We start from the raw sequence: 18,665 nt of genomic DNA, 5'->3' as shown, positions 1-18,665 counted from the left end.
AAGAATAAAAGATCAATCGAAAAAAAGCTGTGCATTATGTAAAATAAAGTATGAAGCATGGTGATATACCAGTAATTAAATAATTAGAAACCATTAATTTCGGTCCCTTAAAATTTCTTTTGGTTTAAAATACATTCAACAAAATTACTTGATTCTGATTGGACAAGAGGAGTACAATTACATCCCAAATTGTACTCTGTAGAGTCCCAACTAAATTGTTGAGTGTATCATAAGCAAAAAATCGCACAATCTTCTCAAACAATTCGGAATTCATGGATACTCGTGATGTTTTGAAAGTTCTCAAATTGAACTTGCCTAAAGGATCGTCCAATTTTGAAAGCTTGCAAAACATTACTTGTACCTATAAATTCCGAATTGTACTTGAGATTGTGCGATTTCTTATACTAACGTAAAAACTAGTAAGCACTCTGTTCACTACACTGTACAGATGAGAATAGGATGAATTCACACATCAAAACCAAGGGTTCCTTCACATCAAGATTATTTATTATGGGGGTTATTTTCATAGGGTATATTTTACTGGTAAGTGATCTAGGTATTGTTTGACTGACAGGTGTCTATCAGTCCAATATTAGGGTTGGCTGGGACTGACGTTTATTGCGTGGTTGATGGTCTGAAATAAAAATGAAAAAAGACTCTCAGGTGTGAAACTCTAGGTGGGGTGGGGGTTCTAGGGGTGGTTCAGTGATAGGGATTTGCCGATGGGATCCAAAAATCGTGACCCAATCTAAGACAAGAATATCTTTAAGAAAATACACTGTTTAAGACAACCCTGGATTTTAACCCTATTTGAAAGCCTAAGAATAGTGTAGCAGCGTTTATTGTAGAAGTTGTGCACTAAAAATGGTTTGGCAGTAAAAAAAGAAGTTTTGAAGAAAGGGTAAATTGATCTCCCTATCTTAGATTTGAAAATGCTAGATAGTGCTTGTTTATCCAAGAATGATGACCTTGTTAAAGACAATATCATGGAAATCTGAAAATATTACATTCAGCTGAACATCCCCGTAAAGGCTACATGTACAGTATAATTGAGAACCCCCATTTAAGAACAGTGATTGTTGCACTCTTGCAGCACACTTAGCTTGCTGCCAATCAGGAATAAAATTAATGTAGTAAAAAGAGAAAAAGATGATATCTTACTTGGCCCATTCAACGTTGAGAATCAAGTGATCATATCCAAAACCTCTCAGGCTCTGTATGGCTCTCGCTGCATCGTCACGGTAAACAAAATTGATGAAAGCAAATCCCTGAAATGAATACATAAATCAATGACAATTCAAACAAGGTTTGAACAGATTGTTTTCAAAATTAGTAGAAAGGAGAGGAGAGGAGAGGAGAGGAGAGGAGAGGAGAGGTAAGGTAAGGAAAAGAACAGTGGCTAACATATTATTATGGTTTCACAGCAGATTTAGAAATTATGTTGGGGTAATTTACATCACAGTGCAATCTTCAAAATAGTCAAGATAAGTAATATCTTTAAGTGATATTTTATCAAAAAAGGTATATAAATGTCAATTCATACCTTAGACTGGTTGGTGAATTTATCCTTGGCTAAGAATATTCTTGATATTGGGCCAAATGGACGGAACAGCTCTTGTAGATCCGACTCTCTCGTTTCTTCAGATAAATTGGTAACTCTTATTGTAGCATTTTCATCTAAAAATAAAACAAATAATGAAATTTGATCATTAAGGAAATTAGGGGTGGAACAGACCCCTTGCATATGACATCAAAGCAGCTTAATTTGGAGCTCCTTCTGGATCGGCACTTGCTCAAACCCCTATACCAACCATATACTTCCTATGTTTCTCACATTACCTCTTTGAGAGTGTGGCATGGTTTCCCCTCGTCTGTTTGCTCCGCCATCTCGTAACCCAGGAGCAATGTATTTTCCTGTAGTGTTCATAGGCTGGGGATTTGCTGGTTCTGATGGTGGTGTTCCAGCTGGTTAGCAAGTAAAGGTTAAAATTTTTTATAAAAGAATTGCTATATAAATCTTGCATTATGATTGGTTGGGAGTGTGTGCTTTATGCTACAAGACCACTCATAATGCATAATGATATTACATAAAGCAATTGGGGTTTGGCAGGACGCAAAAATTTTTTTTAACTGCACACAGCATACACAGGGTTCGTGCTGAAGTAACCACTTAAAATTCAAGGACTATTCAAGGAGTATGTTCAGCTAACTATGCCAAGGTTTTACACGGTGGTTGCAAGTGCCCTTGAAAACGTGAATTAAATTCAAGGAGTTTTCAAGGAGTTTAAGGAGTAGCGCGAACCCTGATACATGATTGTATGCATTTTGCATTTTTTCCTTTAATAATAGACCTTAATTTTTATTGTCAGTAATAATAATTTTAAAAACTTGAAAAAAATAATGATTCAAAGGATACGCAGTCCTGCTTCTTCTTCTTTCAGCTGTTGTTGGATGACCTCCAACTGATCTTTATAAGGACACTTGGTGGTCCAATGGTCTCCTTTACAGATACGACAGCTGACAATCTTCTGTCCCGACAGCTTCTTTAGTGGATCATCCTCTGGAGCATCTGGGTTCTAAGTACAAACAATTTTTTTTAACCCATAAAAAAGTTAACTAACAAAATTGTCAAATTACTGCAAAGTTTTGTAGGTCTATGGTCTACAGGTGATACCAGCTGTGTGACTGGTATCCCAGGAAGCTGACAGTGCACACTTTACCCCTCTCTCTCCCTCAGTGATCTGTTTGAAGAGTATTCAAAGCTGAAGAAGCATGGACTAAAGAAAAGTAGAAAAAGATGAGGCGATCCTGAGGATTAAACTGTAGACCTCTTAATACCACAAACTAACCAGCTGAGCTAAAACTTAAAGCTACATCTACTCCTAAATACTAAAAGTGCTGTTTTCTCCTCATAAAACAATACCTTAGTTAATATCAAATTGAGTGGTCAACTTAAGCTCAGATATTATCCCGAAAATATTTAAAGTATGACAAGCCACTGTCACCCTACATGTAGATGGACAACTTTATACCTAATAAACCATGTCTTAAATTCTCATCAGCACCAATGATTTACGGGAGGGAAGGACAATGCACAAACTTACCTCTTTACTTGAGCTCAGTGTCAGGAACACATCGTCACCAATGATGGTTGTTGAGGAGTCTGGTCCAGGTTTATCTTTTTCACAGTCTCCAAACTTCCGCCATTGCTATTAAAAAACGAATAAAAATGAGTTAAAAGATAGAGTGCTGTTTAATAAGATTACTTAATACTTGATATGACATAAGAGGCAGATTTGGAACATGGGGTGGAGGAGAGGGGTGCTGTAGTTCATATTTTGTAACACAGAGCTGCCCACTTTTTGACGCATGTCATGGTTCTGTAATGGGTCTTTTTTTATTTTTCAAATGGATTTATTACTAATTGCATAAATAAATTTCCTTGCCACTTGTGGACACATTCAAATCTTATTTTAGCGCTCCTCAACCAGAGTCTTTTACACTGACCAAGGACTAAGGTTTGGAACCACAGTGTAGAACAAAACTTTTTTTATGTGGTGTTTAAGTTTCCTTCTTATTTACTTGTTGTATTTGTTTTATTATCAGTTATTATCATCTTATCTACTAGTCAAAATGGCTTAGTATTTAAAAGTCTTATAGAACCAAGCTTTGAGCATGTGTGGCTAAAGATAGATTCACAAGTATACACTATAGCTTACCTTTCTTAATGCTATGTCTTTGGCTACTCTAATAGTTTCTATTCTGTAAGTTGTTACAACCTGTAAATTAAAAAGATAAATGTTTGAGAAAAGTTTGTTAATATTTCTTGAAGGGTTTTTCTCCTGGTTCTCCAGTTTTCTTCCCTCCACAAAACCAGGCATGCTAAATATTTCCATTTTGATCTGTGAGTTAGCTATACCCTGACATAGATCAGCCCAGAGTTTGTTTCAGACTTCAGTTTGTGAGTTAGCTGTACCCTGACATAGATCAGTCCAGAGGTTGTTTCAGGGTTCAATCTGTGAGTTAGCTGTACCCTGAAATAGATCAGCCCAGAGGTTGTTTCAGACTTCAATTTGTGAGTTAGCTGTGCCCTGACATAAATCAGCCCAGAGTTTGTTTCAGACTTCAATTTGTGAGTTAGCTATACCCTGACATAAATCAGCCCAGAGTTTGTTTCAGACTTCAATTTGTGAGTTAGCTGTGCCCTAACTTAGATCAGCCCAGAGTTTGTTTCAGACTTCAGTTTGTGAGTTAGCTGTGCCCTAACTTAGATCAGTCCAGAGTTTGTTTCAGACTTCAATTTGTGAGTTAGCTGTACCCTGAAATAGATCAGCCCAGAGTTTGTTTCAGACTTCAGTTTGTGAGTTAGCTTTACCCTGACATAAATCAGCCCAGAGTTTGTTTCAGACTTCAATTTGTGAGTTAGCTGTGCCGTGACTTAGATCAGCCCAGAGGTTGTTTCAGGGTTCAATTTGTGAACATTTTTGGTCAACATTTTGCACCTGCCGCTAAGCGTATAGTAACTATACCTTTAGAAGTTTTCCCTCCTCATTTCTCCTGTATTGGGTAACTATTTTTTTGTCACCTTCTTCAACTTCTGTGCGAGGGGGAATTTGACCTGAAGACAAATATATAGATATTACAATGTAAACTTGTTTTAGACAGGGAGGCTTATTGAGCATCTAGCTGGTATTTACTGTATAGGGGCCCTGCGATATCAATGTGCTTTTCACTTTGTTGCCATTCCGTAGCTTGAGCATTGTTTATTTGTTTAATGGTTTCATATGAGCCAACATATGAAAATAGATACAACTCAAACAAAGAATCTTATTCTCAAGGGAAAGACACATGTGCTGAAATAGAAAAGCATTACGTCCAAGGTACAGAGGTCTATTACAGTATGTGACATCACCAGTTATCCAACCAAAATACTTGGACACTGTACCATAGAGGTTTTGAACAATCAGACATTGTCAGCCATATTAGACAACAGAAAAATATACTTCCTTCACTATGGGAAATTGAATTCTTTCTCAATTAAAAAGGAACGTACATTTATATCAATCCTGCTATTCTTCTATTGCACGTTACATCATTGCTGCAATGTTGGTACCATTTAACAAAAGATTTCTCATTAGCAGGAGATACGGTCCAAAATCTGGAGACTCCCGGTTTATCTGGGAGAGTTGACAGCCCTGAGGCCCGATTCATACGTCGCGCTTTCATGTGCCGAACCTAATATCCTATTTGGGTCGACACAATTACAATAGGATCGACGTTGATTCATACGTCGTACCTAATGTGTTGAGCCAAATACTCTGAGCATGAGTAAGCGGTAAAATCAGTCAGCGGAATTACGGTAAATTGAAGCAATTCAAATCAAAACAAACATGGCGGACGATCAAAAAAGACTACTTTTTCTCCGTGCTATTGACATTGCAAGGGCAAGAAGGCAAAATATCATGCAGTCTATGCTGTTACTTGTTAGCAGAAGAAAACATATAGCCAGTTTCGCTGTAATGCTGTTGCTTCTTTCCTTACAATATGGTGTTTACACTTCGGGGACTATTGCGTGATTGTGTCGCCGCCTCTCAAGAAATGCCGGTTGGTGCACATATCATCCGCCATCTTGGATCTCCCAAGACCGTATCGCGCATACTTATTACCAAATACCGCTGCTTTTTACGTCCGGGCTCACCTAATTTTAATGTATGCATTTGATTCGGCACAACAGAAGCTCGACGTTTGAATCAGTGTCGAACTTTTGCCGTGCGGCTCGACTGGTGCGGTCGAGCTCAGTACCGCGTCGAACCTAATCCAGTCATGCCGAACTTAATTGATTCATACGTCGAGCCTTTCATGTGCCAAATAGATACTATTAGGTTCGGCACATGAAAAGCGCGACGTATGGATCGAGGCTGACAGTATGAAGTTTTAGCCATCATTTGAAATTAGTGCTAATGATTGTACAGTACAACTTTGACAGGAAAGACTTCTATATTCCTTACCTGTACTTCCAGTCTCACCAGCTTCTTCAACCAAATCAGCCCAACTTGGCTTCTCCCTAAAAAACAGCAATAAGAAACGACTTAAACGTCTTCAAACATATTCTTAAAATTACTGTTTTAACTCTGAAAAGAGGTAATTAAATCTTACGTGTCCTAGAAATAACACAATGCTTCAGCCCCTAACTCAAAATTCACATACATGACAAACTAATTAGCTAATTTTACGTTGGCAAAAGGATGTCACAATAATATTTTCTCGAGTGACATAATTCTTTGTGAAGGAAAACGATATTTGAAACGAGATTTTTCAATCCTAAGACAACAGCCGGCGCCATGTGACAAATTCATGACTCAAAAATTTTCACTTTTCGACCCAAAATACCCTTAATTCTCGAATTTTTATACACCAGATGGGTTGAATTACTTACTCTGTATCAGCAACTGCGACTGGCATGGCGTACTGGTTTATGTTTGGGCCAAATTTCTCGATTTTTTTCTCAAAATTTTAGACTTTCTTCCACGTTTCCTTACAATCCTGAGCCTGTAATCAGCTGATCAGCTGTGGAAGTTACCAAAGAGCATGCGCATTATCCAGCATCCTTCGTGGGCAGGATTTCCAAGATGGCGGACGAAGTAAGATTTTTGAAACTTTTGGGATTTTTCGGAATTTTATTGAAAATATTAATTTGATTTGCGTCATCTTTATTGATCTTCTCAGGACGAGGTCAAGGCAGCTAAGAAACGAAAGCATAAAGGTATAAATAATCTATGTTTTTAGTATTTCGTGTTGTAAGTCCAACCCACGTGGTATGTTTGTTTTGATGCTATAAATATTTTTTTAAAGTTAGTGTACAATCTTTGCTGCTTTAGATAAGCTCAAAAAGAAAAACAAAAAGCCCAAAGAGAGCCAAAGAAATAAGAGTGTTCAAGACGAAGCAGACACGCTTGAAACGAAATCAAATGGAAATCAAAATGTACATGAAGAGAAAAATCAGAAGAAAGGTGAGCGACTCTCTACAGTATGATTTGGATTAGTGCAGAGTCATATAGCCCTTATTCTTCATATTTTCCACATATATAATTGATACTAATTGTGTTGTTTTTGTGTTGCTGTGTACGACTGTCAGACTACTCCAAACGTAAAGAATTTATATATTGCATGAGAATAATCCAAACATTGTACAGTATCTTAGAATGTGTACATTGGCTTCTGTCAAACTTGCTTCACAATCTAGCAAGGTCTGTTATAAGACTGATGAATGAAGGAGCCAAGAACCTGGATTTCTGCAATGCATTAATATTACAGAAGTATAAAAACAGCTGTTTGCCATTGAGTCTGCAGTGGCCCATCACAAAAAATTGTTTTTGAATTAATGATATCAATAATAATAATGATAATAATAATAATAATAATAATAATAATAAAAATAAAACTTGCCATAATGATAATAATATAATACTTATATTTTACATTTTCTATATACATGTATAAAATGCGCAATAATTGATTGACATAGTTTTCCCTCATCTATTGTAGGCAGGGATTTTACAGTCAGTATTGCTTTACCTGGATCAATCTTAGAAAATGCTCAATCACCAGAGCTTAGAACCTACCTTGCAGGACAGGTATGAATTGCCCTCAACTTAGATACTGATCATGAACAAAGCACTCTGAAGATTACAGTTTATTGGGTTACTACGTGTAGATTTATATGAGTGATTTTTATCTTAGAACCTACCTTGCAGGACAGGTATGAAATGCCTCAACTTAGATGTTGATCATGAACAAAGCACTCTGATAATTACACTTTTTTGCGTTACTAGATTTACAGGAGTGATTTTCATCTAGACCACTATTTATTCTTGACTTTTACATTAATTCTTGAACAGATTGCTCGAGCTCTGGTCATATTTAACGTAGATGAAGTGATCATCTTTGATGAATCCAACAAATCCATAAATGAAGATAATGGCTTCCAAGGTGTTGGCAAGAAAGGAAATGCTAACGTTCAGCTTGCGAGAATTCTCCAGTACCTTGAATGTCCTCAGTACCTTAGAAAATCCTTCTTTCCTAAACATGTTGATCTTCAGTATGCAGGTATGGTAATAATGTGTGAAATCAAGGGTGGTGTAGTGGAAGTGCATGCTAGCCTCTCACATCTGTGCTCTTGGGCTTGTTCCAGACTCTGTATCAGACGTGAGCAGAGTTTGTTTTACTCTCTTGGTAATTTGACAGTTTTCTTTGGGTTCTTTAGTTTTACTCCCTCTGCAAAACCTATGTACTGTAACAAGCAAAATTGCAATATCATCTATATCAGGGTGGTTATATGTATGTAGCATAGCTGTGCCTTGACTTAGTCATTGTTTATTTGTACAAGGGGAGTGCAATACTGCTGCACCACCATTGATTCCCAGCCTTGATTTTTGAAACTTGCTTGGGAAAAGCAACGTAAAGCTAACTTTTAAATATTAATTCTTTAGGAGTTTTAAACCCTCTTGACAGTCCTCATCACATGCGCATGGATGACAGCGTTTTGTACAGAGAGGGTGTGGTCTTGGACAGGCCAGTTAACCAGTGGAAGGGGTCATTAGTCAATGCAGGAACAAGAAAAGAGGTCAGAATTGACAAGTGTCTTCAACCTGGGTTAAGAGTTACTGTGAAGATGATGCCGACTACAAAACAAGGTAACCTAACTTTGTTATAAAGGCACATAATTCAACCTTAATAGAACTATTTAAATACAACATGTAGCAATAACAGGGCCGTAACCAGGGGGCTTGCAGGGTGGGTGCACAGAAAATGGAACTATGTCTAAACTAACAACCATCTTGAGTTCTTGAGAAGTGGTAAAACATTCCAAGGTTTCGCAGAACAAAAAAACGAGTAATCGATCCAATAATAACCAGGTAACATAGAATCTAGAATTTGCAGAAGAAGAAAAAATTAATCCAATAATGGGTAAACGATAATAAAAATGCTAGGATTTGCAAAAGGATAAAGGGAAAAAAATGAATGAGCCTTAGGCTAACCCAGAGTAAATGAGGAATTTTAGGAATATGAAAAAATAATATAATTCTTCAATGGTTTATTGTTTGAACTCTTCAAAGTAATACACTGTCAAATGCTTCTAATTTCATTCAATGTTGTTACCATTCCATTAGATCCAAAAATCTTACCAGGAGTCGTTGTCTCGCCAAGCACACCAAGAACAGAAGCAGGCATATACTGGGGTTATTCTGTGAGGCTTGCGTCTAGCTTCGGAGCTGTTTTCACCCAGGGTCCTTATGCTGAAGGTTATGATATAATGGTCGGGACATCTGAGAGAGGAAGCTTGGTAGATTCCCTTGAATTTAAACCATTTAAGTATGTAGGACAATGTTAATACTAATTAAAACAATGGAACAATGAAATATTAAGGTTACATTGTTGGTTTATTGTTATGATGCCAGATGATGATGATGATAGTAATGTCAATAGTGAAGATGATGGTGATGACTGATGATGATGACTGACAATGATTACTGATGATGATGATGACTGACAATGATTACTGATGTTAACTGTTGATGGTGAAGACTGATGATGAAGGTTGATTTGTGGTAAGGATTATTGATGATTGTTGATGACTAACAATGATTGATGTCAATAACTGATGATAATGAAGGTTAATTGTTATGATGATGAACATTGTTGATTGATGATTACTTACATTGATGATTGATGTTCATGATAGTGATGACAATGATAGTATATTGCTGATAGTGGTGTGATGATCACCATGGTGACAATGATGATAACACGGTGCCAGTTGCCATGATGATGTCACATGATGATGGTAACAGCAGTAGACTGTTTTCTTGAAGTTGCTTGTGCATCCAACTTGATGGGCCACGAAAATGAAAAACAGCAAATTCAGTCAAATTGAGAAGACAGTTTTATATTTAAAGATGAGAACAATCGATTTTATGAATTCTTATCGTAAAAATGTTCATGGTATTGTGGCCGGCCATCAAGTTCCTTAAATTTGGATGCGCACACAATCTTGAGGAAATGGTCAGTTGACTTAGTTTCTTTATCTTCCAAACAGGCACATGTTAGTGGTATTTGGAGGTCTTAAAGGACTAGAAGCCAGTCTAGAATCAGATGAAAGTCTTGGAGTATCAGACCCAAGTCTCTTATTTCACCATTACATCAACACCTGCCCTGGACAAGGAAGCCGCACAATACGAACTGAAGAAGCGATACTCATAACTATGGCTGCTTTGAGACCTATCATTGAAAGGACTATGGACTGGACTTATATAGATCACAATATAGACACCCTGAGTGTCGGCAGCCAAGTATAATGCTTGGTCATGTGACCACAACAACTTGTGGTATTGTAAGGAGTGCCTAATGTCTTTAAAGACTACAACTGTTTTTCAGGAGCTGGTTGCCCAAGGGTTGGATAAAGTTGTCCAACAGATAATAGTCTCTAGTGTATAGTATTTGAATGTACAGGTTTCAACTACTAGATAAGAATTTATCTGGGCCAGGTTGTACCAAGGATAGATAGCACTATCTGTCAAATAAATCCTCATCCAGTAGATGAAGTGTTTTGTACCTTGGTTAGCGCTATCTGCCCTTCGTATATATAGCGCTATTCAGCCTCTGTGCAACTGGCCCCAGATGAATGATATTTTACTGTGCAAGATACTGCAGTGGTGCACAGACCAGTTCCAAGTTTGCAAATACCAAATTTGCAGCTGTGAGTTTTATATTATAATGACAGAAGCATCGATACAAGGTTATCCTTGAAACATTGTAATTTATGCACTAAATATTATACCCAAAGGAATCCAAAATACCAAATGTAATCACTTGATCTTATCTTTATTAATTTGCGATTGATGATATCAGTTGAGAACAAATAAGTAGTGGTTATCCATAATAAGATAAATAGCCATTGATAATATCCTAATAAATAATTACTTTCACTTTTTAATTTAAAGTGAAAATGCATTATACTCTTAGGTGTTTTCCGATAATAAATAAATATTAATAAACATACTATTGGATTCATAATTATAATGGGTTTTAAATAAATATTAAATATTTGGAAATATTATTGAAATAATATTTCCAAACTTTGCTTACATGTATATACTTGTGTAGCTTTTGAAGCTGTTAAAAAATCTAATGATTTTGAAGTATTCTTAGTAGACAAAAGCTGGAGCACTTTACCAAATAACATATTAAATTAAATATCTGCATAAAGTCATTGATAATATCGTAATAAATAATTACTTTGACTTTTTGTTTTAACGCAAAATTGCATACTCTTGGGCGTTTTCTGATAAATAAATATTAATAAACATATAATGCTTTTTAAATAAATATTACATCGTAAATATTTGGAAATATTATTGAAATATATTTCCAAACTTTGCTTACGTGTATATACTTATATGTAGATTTTGAAGCTGTTAAAAAATCTAATGATTTTGAAGTATTCTTAGTAGACAAAAGCTGAAGCACTTTTCCAAACAACATATTAAATTAAATATCTATATAAAGTCTAATTTAAATTTAGAACTTCATACATAAAGCATTTTGTAAATCAAAATTAATTTGCGAATTATATTCTCTTTATGCCATTGAATTGATATCTTTTAGCGTTTTTTCCCCACCTTAAATACTTCATGACATAACTTGAGTGCACTGCATTAGTTTTGTTGCTGTTCGCCCCCACCCACCCACCCACCCCCAATTTTCCTCTAGTTCAGCCATTGAAAATAATTTTTAAATTCCTTATTGTTGTTGTAGCTGTTTTTCTACGCACAATTTATCCCAACCACCCATTAACTTTTCAAGTTGCTCGGCAACTGCAAGCGTCAGATGATCATTTCCATTGGAAGCTACCAACTGTACCCCCATCGGCAACCCTGCTTTGCTTAAGCCCAAGGGACATTGGGTCACTGGAAGATATAGCACATTAAATATACCAGTGTATGCAAAATTAAATGGGTAGAATATCGGGACATTGTGGCGTAGAGCTGTTGTAGGGTGTGAAGGATATATCAGTACCCCATCGTCTCCTAAGAGGTCCTCAAGTTCCTGTCGCAAATCTTTGGTCATTTGGGTGTAAACATTAGTAGTTGTTTGGGGTACCAGTGCTTCAAATTTCTCCAGCATCCCCAGCCCAATCGCAGGTATAGTGTGTACTGATGCTCCTACCATAGCCTTGAAGAACTCACAAAATGGGTTTACTGGTGTTATTTCATTTCCCATGTAATGACAGAATGGCTTCCCTCTTGCCGTCGCCATCATCCTCGCCCACATTTGTAATGAATAATCAAATTTTTCGAGTTGGATTACCTCAACCATAACTCCATATTCATTTTCAAGTTCAACACAGAGTTTCCTCTGAGCCTCTAGCAGCTCTTTGTCAACTTTTGACACCAGGAAATTCCTCATGGAGCTCTCGATGCTGTAGAACTTGAGTTTTCTAATGTCGACAGGATGGTCAAGTTTTAGCTTTACTGCACTATCACCAGACAACACCTTGAAATGACAGAAAAAATGGTTCTAACTGTGATTGTGAATATATTTTATGATACCATGAAACTATTCTTTGACTAGAGAAAAAGGGTGAAATACAAGGGCAGATTCTGGGGGTTGATTGGGTGCCCCTCCCCCCAAGTTGAAAAACAAGAATAAAGAAGGTACAGTAAAGGACACAATATGATGCCATTTTAGGCAACAGTCACCCCCTGGAATTTGTTCTGGATGTGCCAATGAAAAAGTTGGAGATAATCTTAATCTTCAATACCTGAAGCATGGGTTTCATATCTTCTGCATAGCGGCACATTGGTCCTGTGCACAGGTAATGCTTCTCTTGTCCCTCGGCATTAGGAAATTGACCACCATTTGGAACAATATCTGGACTAGGTTTGTGACCAAAGATGCCGTTGAAGAATGAAGGCATCCTAATACTTCCACCTATATCTGTGGTGAAGAACAAAAAAGTGAAAATAAGAGTGTGATACTTGGTAATATCGGGAAGCATTTTGCATTAGTCATTCACTAAGAAGAAAAAGAGCCCAAAAAAATTGTCAGGGTTTGTGAAATTTCTATCTAACATGCATGCAGATTATATTACCAGCCACTAATCTATATATCAATAAACCCTAAGTACCCCACAATGCATTGTTCCAAATGTACCAAACCTTTTTTAATTATAAAACCTGTTCTACACTGTGCTGTTATGCTAATGATATAATAATAATGATAATTTCTACTAATTTTAAATGTTAATGTTATTTTTAGTGGTGCACCATAAAATATATAATTATTCTACCTACCTGATCCTATACCTATGACGGATCCAGCCGCGCCTAGTATAGCTCCTTCACCTCCAGAACTCCCTCCAACAATCCTACTCACATCGAAAGGATTATTTGAGCGTCCATAAACACGGTTAGCTGATTCCCACCACATGCACAACTCACTACAATTAGTTACCGCTAAGAGTATTGCTCCTGCATTCCGAAGGCGTTCAACGACTGGAGCATCATCTGTGGATCTGTAGCCCTTACGAGCAACTAGACCACTGCAGTTTGGCATCCCAACGACGGAAAAAGACTCCTTAGTCGTAAAAGGAACTCCAAGGAAGGGTTTTGAATCGCACAATTTTCTTCTTGCCTCTCTTTCCATGTTGTTTAACATGGTGTCGATCTTCCGAGCGTCGAGTGTAGCATCTTCAAACCGATCCTCCACTACTGCGTTGATCAACTTGTTAACAGCTCTTATTCTCTCGATGTAAGCGTTAATTACAGCTATACAAGTCACTTCTAAATTACGAATCTTTGTGGCCAACTGACTGGCGGACAGTCGAAGCAGAGGGTCAATAGGCTCGCCCACAAACACACTAGACATGGTGTTATTTGAGTTATAGACGACTTACACAAGGAAATATCTTATCGCAGTATACTAGGCTATGTTTTAGCGCTGAGTTTGGATTTTTAGAGGAGAAAATAAGAACGAAAGAGACCGAGATTGAAGACACTCCCAACTAGAACCGCCGCCATTTTTGTTTTGGCAATCGATTGTGTGGAACTGACCTGTAAGGCATGTGGGCTCGCGGTGCGCGCGCAAATACTTCTATTTTTGACTCTCTCTCTCTCTCTCTCTCTCTCTCTCTATATATATATATATATTTTTAATCAGCTGATACTTGAATTTTTAATTGTAAAAAAATAGAAAATATCTTATAACCATTTGCGCACTACTTCCTCGAGCATCTCCAGCAAAAGTCTGTGGATTCTTGAAGGTCGTACAAGAGTGCTGAACTCAATGATCAGTGATTTTTGAGGTCTATTTTTACTTTTGACTTTGCACTTGAATCCTTTTTGTTTTTCTTTTGTTATGGGGTTCCTTGGAATATCCACAGCAAAGTAACTGTGAAAGAAGTTAAGTTACTAGATGTTAAATAAGAAGGCATGAAAAAAGGCAACTTCCTTTTTAATAAACAATTAATATTAATCATATAGGATTGATTAACAAATAATAACTATTTTAGAATGTTTTTGAAAGGAAAAAAAGCTTCTATATTCCCGAATATTGTGAACAAGCGAAGCAACTCTTCCTTTTCTGTGCACTGTCAACGTCATATAACAATGGATAAAGTCGAGCAAAAACCTAGAACAATAGGCTTTTCCAACCATTCCCCATTAGGTATGATTCAAGCTGAAATGTAAAGTTTTCGGCACTGTTTGAATTGTAAAGCTTATCGAGAAAATAAAGAACTATACAGTGGTAATATTAAGAGGATAAAACAGAGAAAAGAGAATGTCTTTTTCAGTTTACCTTGGCAAAGGCTTTTCTAAACTTTGGGTTAAACTTGGTATAAATGACGGCGTTGCATCCGCTGTTGAAGTAGGCGAGAAGAGAAGCCGCTAAGTCAGCTATTCCTGGTGGAGTCGTTCCTGTGAACGCTGACCACTGATTCAAAGCTGCGTATGGTAGCCAACATATCTGGATAAGAATTGAAATCGTTAAATTATCATAAGTGAGCACACCTTTGGTCGGCTTTGACCAAATCTCGATTTCTCCTAAGAAATGTGGAGTTTTGTGACAGCCCCCAAACATGGGTTATCTCCATTGCATGTTGCTTTTTGTTGGTTGTTGTTGTTCGGTTTGTTTATTTATTTATTTATTTATTTTTTGCTACGTATTCAAAGGTTTATTGATTTCTTGTGACACAAAGTTTTCAAGGAAATGCGCGTCAGATTTTTACTTCGCGTTTGCCTCCCAAAAATGGCGGGAAACGATCACGTGGCATTCCCTATTATTTCATTACCTGGAATACACCAATCACGATAAGGATAACTCGAGCTGTACGTCTTTCTTTTACGTCCCTGGAGACTTCTTTGGTCGCATTTGAAGATTTTTTCCAAGTCCTCTCATCTGTTTGCACAGACATTTCTTTATTCACAGAACAGTTCCCTTCTTGTTCTTGCTGCTCCGAGTCTTTTTCTTCTTCAGTATCGTTCTCTTCGAATTCGGCTGGATTTGGGCCCACAGATTCTAGCGTAAGGTCATTGTTGTTCGTGTATGACGACAAGACACCTCGTGTAGCGTCAGATTCATTGTAATCACTTGGCACCACCCTGTTGCTAGAGCAACCTACGTGCGCATGCGCCTTATTAGAACCCTCTGCTTCCACAATATTCCAACCACGTGGCCGAGCAAACTTTTTTGCCTGTTTTCTCGCAGTAGAGAAAATCTTATAGTAACAAAAAAACATAATCCATGTGGGGACTACGAAGCTAGATGCTGATAGAAATATCCCGTAGGCTGAGTCTGCTCCACCTCTTTGCCAGTATATCATACAGTGTTTACGGTCGTCTACATACACATACTCGTTCCATCCTAGAACTGGCATAAAAGCGAAGAAGAAAACGATAAGCCAGATACTGGCGATCATGCAGAAGGCCTTGTTTTTGGTGATGATTTTTTTGGTTGGTTGAGTGATGCAGTAGTACCTGTACGAAAAGAAAGATAGAGGAGTCTTTTCAGATAACCAAGAGAGCATAAATAAGAGAAGAAAACGTCTCAACAACGCGCGCGCCATGCAAATTCCCGGTTGGGCTATTTTTACGACTTACCCTCTCTCATTTATTCTCTCTTGGTAAATTCAATTATAATTTGATCTGTAAGCTATTAAATCAGTCCAGAGGTTGTTAAAGAGTAAAATAATAAAAAAATTCATTGAAAACGGGGCTGTTACCTTTGTTTGTTTTACTCCGGAGATTTGATAGCAAGGAATAAAAACCAAATTAATTTGTCTTTGATTTTTTTGACACTAAAGGAAAACATTCTTTAAAATCTTCAGTGCCATTTTTTATTCGATTTATATGTGGCAATTATTTATCAGCTTAAAACATATGTGAGGATTACTAAGTATACTTTTCATATGTACTTCTTAAAATTAATGTATTATTATCAATGTTGTTTTTTGTTTTTTTTCTTTTCTTCATATTATTTGTTTATAAAATCAAAAATTAAAAATCATTATAAATTTAAAATTAAGATAAATTTATTATCATTTATATTTTTTCATATTTTGTGTTTATATATATAACAGAAGTCGGTATGGTACGAAATTTATTATCTGTAAATCTGTAGTTCAGAATTACTCAGGAAAACACGATAGTTCAATCTTTTTTGAACGAAAAAGTCCTGCATCCGTTTATATGAACAATTTAAGTTGTCATCTCAGAGAAGGGTCAACGGAAGCACTTCTATTCACAGAATCAATACGCGATATAAGACGTTTAATTTACGAATTGAAAGATCTTGTAAATTGGTCGACGATGTACATAGCTTGATCTAATAATTGGCTCGCTTGTACATATCATGAAAGTGAGATTCAAGCAATGGATATAAGTAAAAAAACTAAATGAGAGACACCTTCTGTTAAGCGGACAACCGAGGTGCCAAGGGTGTCCGCTTAATAGAGGTACCACTGTATTCAATCAACTTGCTCGAGTAACTGGCTACCATTTTAGCAAACTATAATGGCTCTTTGAATGAATAGGAGCAATAGCGCAGCGCGCTGATTCTAAAAATAGCTTAAAGATTCGGACAAACATTGCATTCTGTTTAACCGCTACGAGGATTACACGAACCGATTTCATTATTTTTACTTAAAGTTACAATAATAACCTATGTAAACTAAGATCAACTGCGATCGGCTGTGAAAAGTATCTGCTGAAAGTAAACTTGTAAGTTTGTTTGTCCGAATTTCGCCTTTGTCTTCGTTTTTATGATGTTAAGACTGCGCTGCGCTATTGGACGCATTTCTAGCCAAAGCTAAACGCTGTGAACATTGCATTGATTGAGTAGAGCATGTTGGGTTGGTCTTCTGTCCTAATTCAAAGGTTTTCCTTCGAGTTATTCTGCTCTCTCCTTCCTTCGCAAGACCTAACACGCTAAATCCCAATTCGATCTGTTTTACGGATTCACTAGCAAACAAAACTGAAAGTCCCAAGGGCAAACACCTTTTACGTCTAATAAAAAAGAATGTGTGATCATACCTGTCGATGCTTATCGCTGTTAACGTGAGAATTGAAGCGCAGCAGAAAACGACGTTCAAAAACCCAGACACTTTACACATCACATCACCAATGATCCACCCATTAGCGAGGATAGCCAGTAGCATCAATGGGCAGTTAAATATAGCTACAAAGAGATCTGTTAGCGATAGGTTCACGATGAAGATATTTGTGACTGTCTGCATTGATTTGTTTTTGGCGACTGCTAAAATTACTAGAATGTTACCAAATAGAATAAGAACCTCTGTGAGAATGAGAAAAGAGGATGAAGCGATCACTGAGGCAGTAGAAAGTGCCATTTTCTCTGTAGAACTGAAGAGTTTTTAGCTATAGATTTCTTCTAAAAACGTTCACTATTTTCCTTTTGTTTCTAAGAGCGTTGCGCTGTTAAAGTTTCATTTTCTACCCATTGACGAAAGATGAAAATATTTCATGTTCTCGACAGTCAACCAGAATCATAAAGAGTTCTACCTTAGTTCCAACCAATAAAAACGTTTCCACTGCTACAGCTGTTTACACTTACCATTTTGGTATTCATTCTTACATGAGAATAGTGAGCGAAATATTGGTTAACTTACTTATTAACTTTGTTCTCTGACAGATTTTGAATATGACATTAAAAGCGTAATTAAAAAACTTTGTAAGAAGTTGAAGTATTTATGCTTTTCTCAAAAGACTACTTTTCATAAATGTTGTTTCGCGAACTCAAAGAAAAATATAGAATCCCAAGCAAACGATTAGGATTTTGTTCTGTTAAAGATAAGATTTTGAGAAGGTGCCATTAATATGCGAATTCAGCGCGAATTCTGAGCGCGCAAACGGTCGTGGGCGAACAATTTGTAGATAATGCGTTCATTACTCAATACAAGTAGATTGGTCGCACTGCTAGGAAATAATATTTGATTGTGAGTCGGTCTAACAGGAAGGAAACAAAAGAATTACGACGGAAGTTCAGTTTAAATGTGCGCGTTCTCTGCAAATATCACATCATGGACAGAATTGAAGCAGCTGGAAAAAAGTCGAGCTGCAAGTATTGAAGAAGTATTTGACTTCATGTCA

The 18,665-nt window shown here is 36.9% G+C and overlaps 4 protein-coding genes across 4 annotated transcripts; 1 reads left to right on the top strand and 3 right to left on the bottom strand.

Annotated features, from left to right (window-relative positions):
• Positions 1 to 485: 485 nt before the first annotated feature.
• Positions 486 to 6,578, bottom strand: LOC116300807 (eukaryotic translation initiation factor 3 subunit G). The gene is made up of 10 exons (XM_031709759.2): positions 6,437 to 6,578; positions 6,009 to 6,064; positions 4,530 to 4,618; positions 3,720 to 3,779; positions 3,105 to 3,209; positions 2,417 to 2,576; positions 1,840 to 1,965; positions 1,544 to 1,677; positions 1,162 to 1,268; positions 486 to 634 (listed from the first exon to the last, which is right to left on the bottom strand). The coding sequence occupies exons 1-10, from the start codon at positions 6,460 to 6,462 to the stop codon at positions 616 to 618; spliced, it is 882 nt and encodes a 293-aa protein (XP_031565619.1). The 5' UTR covers positions 6,463 to 6,578; the 3' UTR covers positions 486 to 615.
• Positions 6,579 to 6,622: 44 nt separating this feature from the next.
• LOC116300806 (28S rRNA (uridine-N(3))-methyltransferase) lies at positions 6,623 to 11,047 on the top strand. The gene is made up of 8 exons (XM_031709758.2): positions 6,623 to 6,641; positions 6,727 to 6,763; positions 6,879 to 7,010; positions 7,546 to 7,634; positions 7,899 to 8,106; positions 8,490 to 8,693; positions 9,171 to 9,372; positions 10,097 to 11,047. Exons 1-8 carry the CDS (start codon positions 6,630 to 6,632, stop codon positions 10,353 to 10,355), a joined length of 1,143 nt encoding a protein of 380 aa, XP_031565618.2. The 5' UTR covers positions 6,623 to 6,629; the 3' UTR covers positions 10,356 to 11,047.
• Positions 11,048 to 11,758: 711 nt separating this feature from the next.
• On the bottom strand, positions 11,759 to 14,163 carry LOC116300803 (fatty-acid amide hydrolase 2). The gene is made up of 3 exons (XM_031709753.2): positions 13,353 to 14,163; positions 12,821 to 12,996; positions 11,759 to 12,552 (listed from the first exon to the last, which is right to left on the bottom strand). The coding sequence occupies exons 1-3, from the start codon at positions 13,924 to 13,926 to the stop codon at positions 11,800 to 11,802; spliced, it is 1,503 nt and encodes a 500-aa protein (XP_031565613.1). The 5' UTR covers positions 13,927 to 14,163; the 3' UTR covers positions 11,759 to 11,799.
• Positions 14,164 to 14,187: 24 nt separating this feature from the next.
• LOC116300804 (alpha-2 adrenergic receptor-like) lies at positions 14,188 to 18,043 on the bottom strand. The gene is made up of 4 exons (XM_031709754.2): positions 17,589 to 18,043; positions 15,350 to 16,034; positions 14,857 to 15,024; positions 14,188 to 14,448 (listed from the first exon to the last, which is right to left on the bottom strand). The coding sequence occupies exons 1-4, from the start codon at positions 17,903 to 17,905 to the stop codon at positions 14,371 to 14,373; spliced, it is 1,248 nt and encodes a 415-aa protein (XP_031565614.2). The 5' UTR covers positions 17,906 to 18,043; the 3' UTR covers positions 14,188 to 14,370.
• Between the last annotated feature and the right edge of the window lie 622 nt (positions 18,044 to 18,665).

Source organism: Actinia tenebrosa, unplaced genomic scaffold (genome assembly GCF_029948245.1).
Source record: "Actinia tenebrosa isolate PJP-AT-01 unplaced genomic scaffold, QUT_ActTen_1.0 PGA_scaffold9__36_contigs__length_13948895, whole genome shotgun sequence".
NCBI lineage: Eukaryota > Metazoa > Cnidaria > Anthozoa > Actiniaria > Actiniidae > Actinia > Actinia tenebrosa.
The sequence above is the reverse complement of the archived record's forward strand: the minus strand, read 5'-3'. Positions and strand labels throughout refer to the sequence as shown.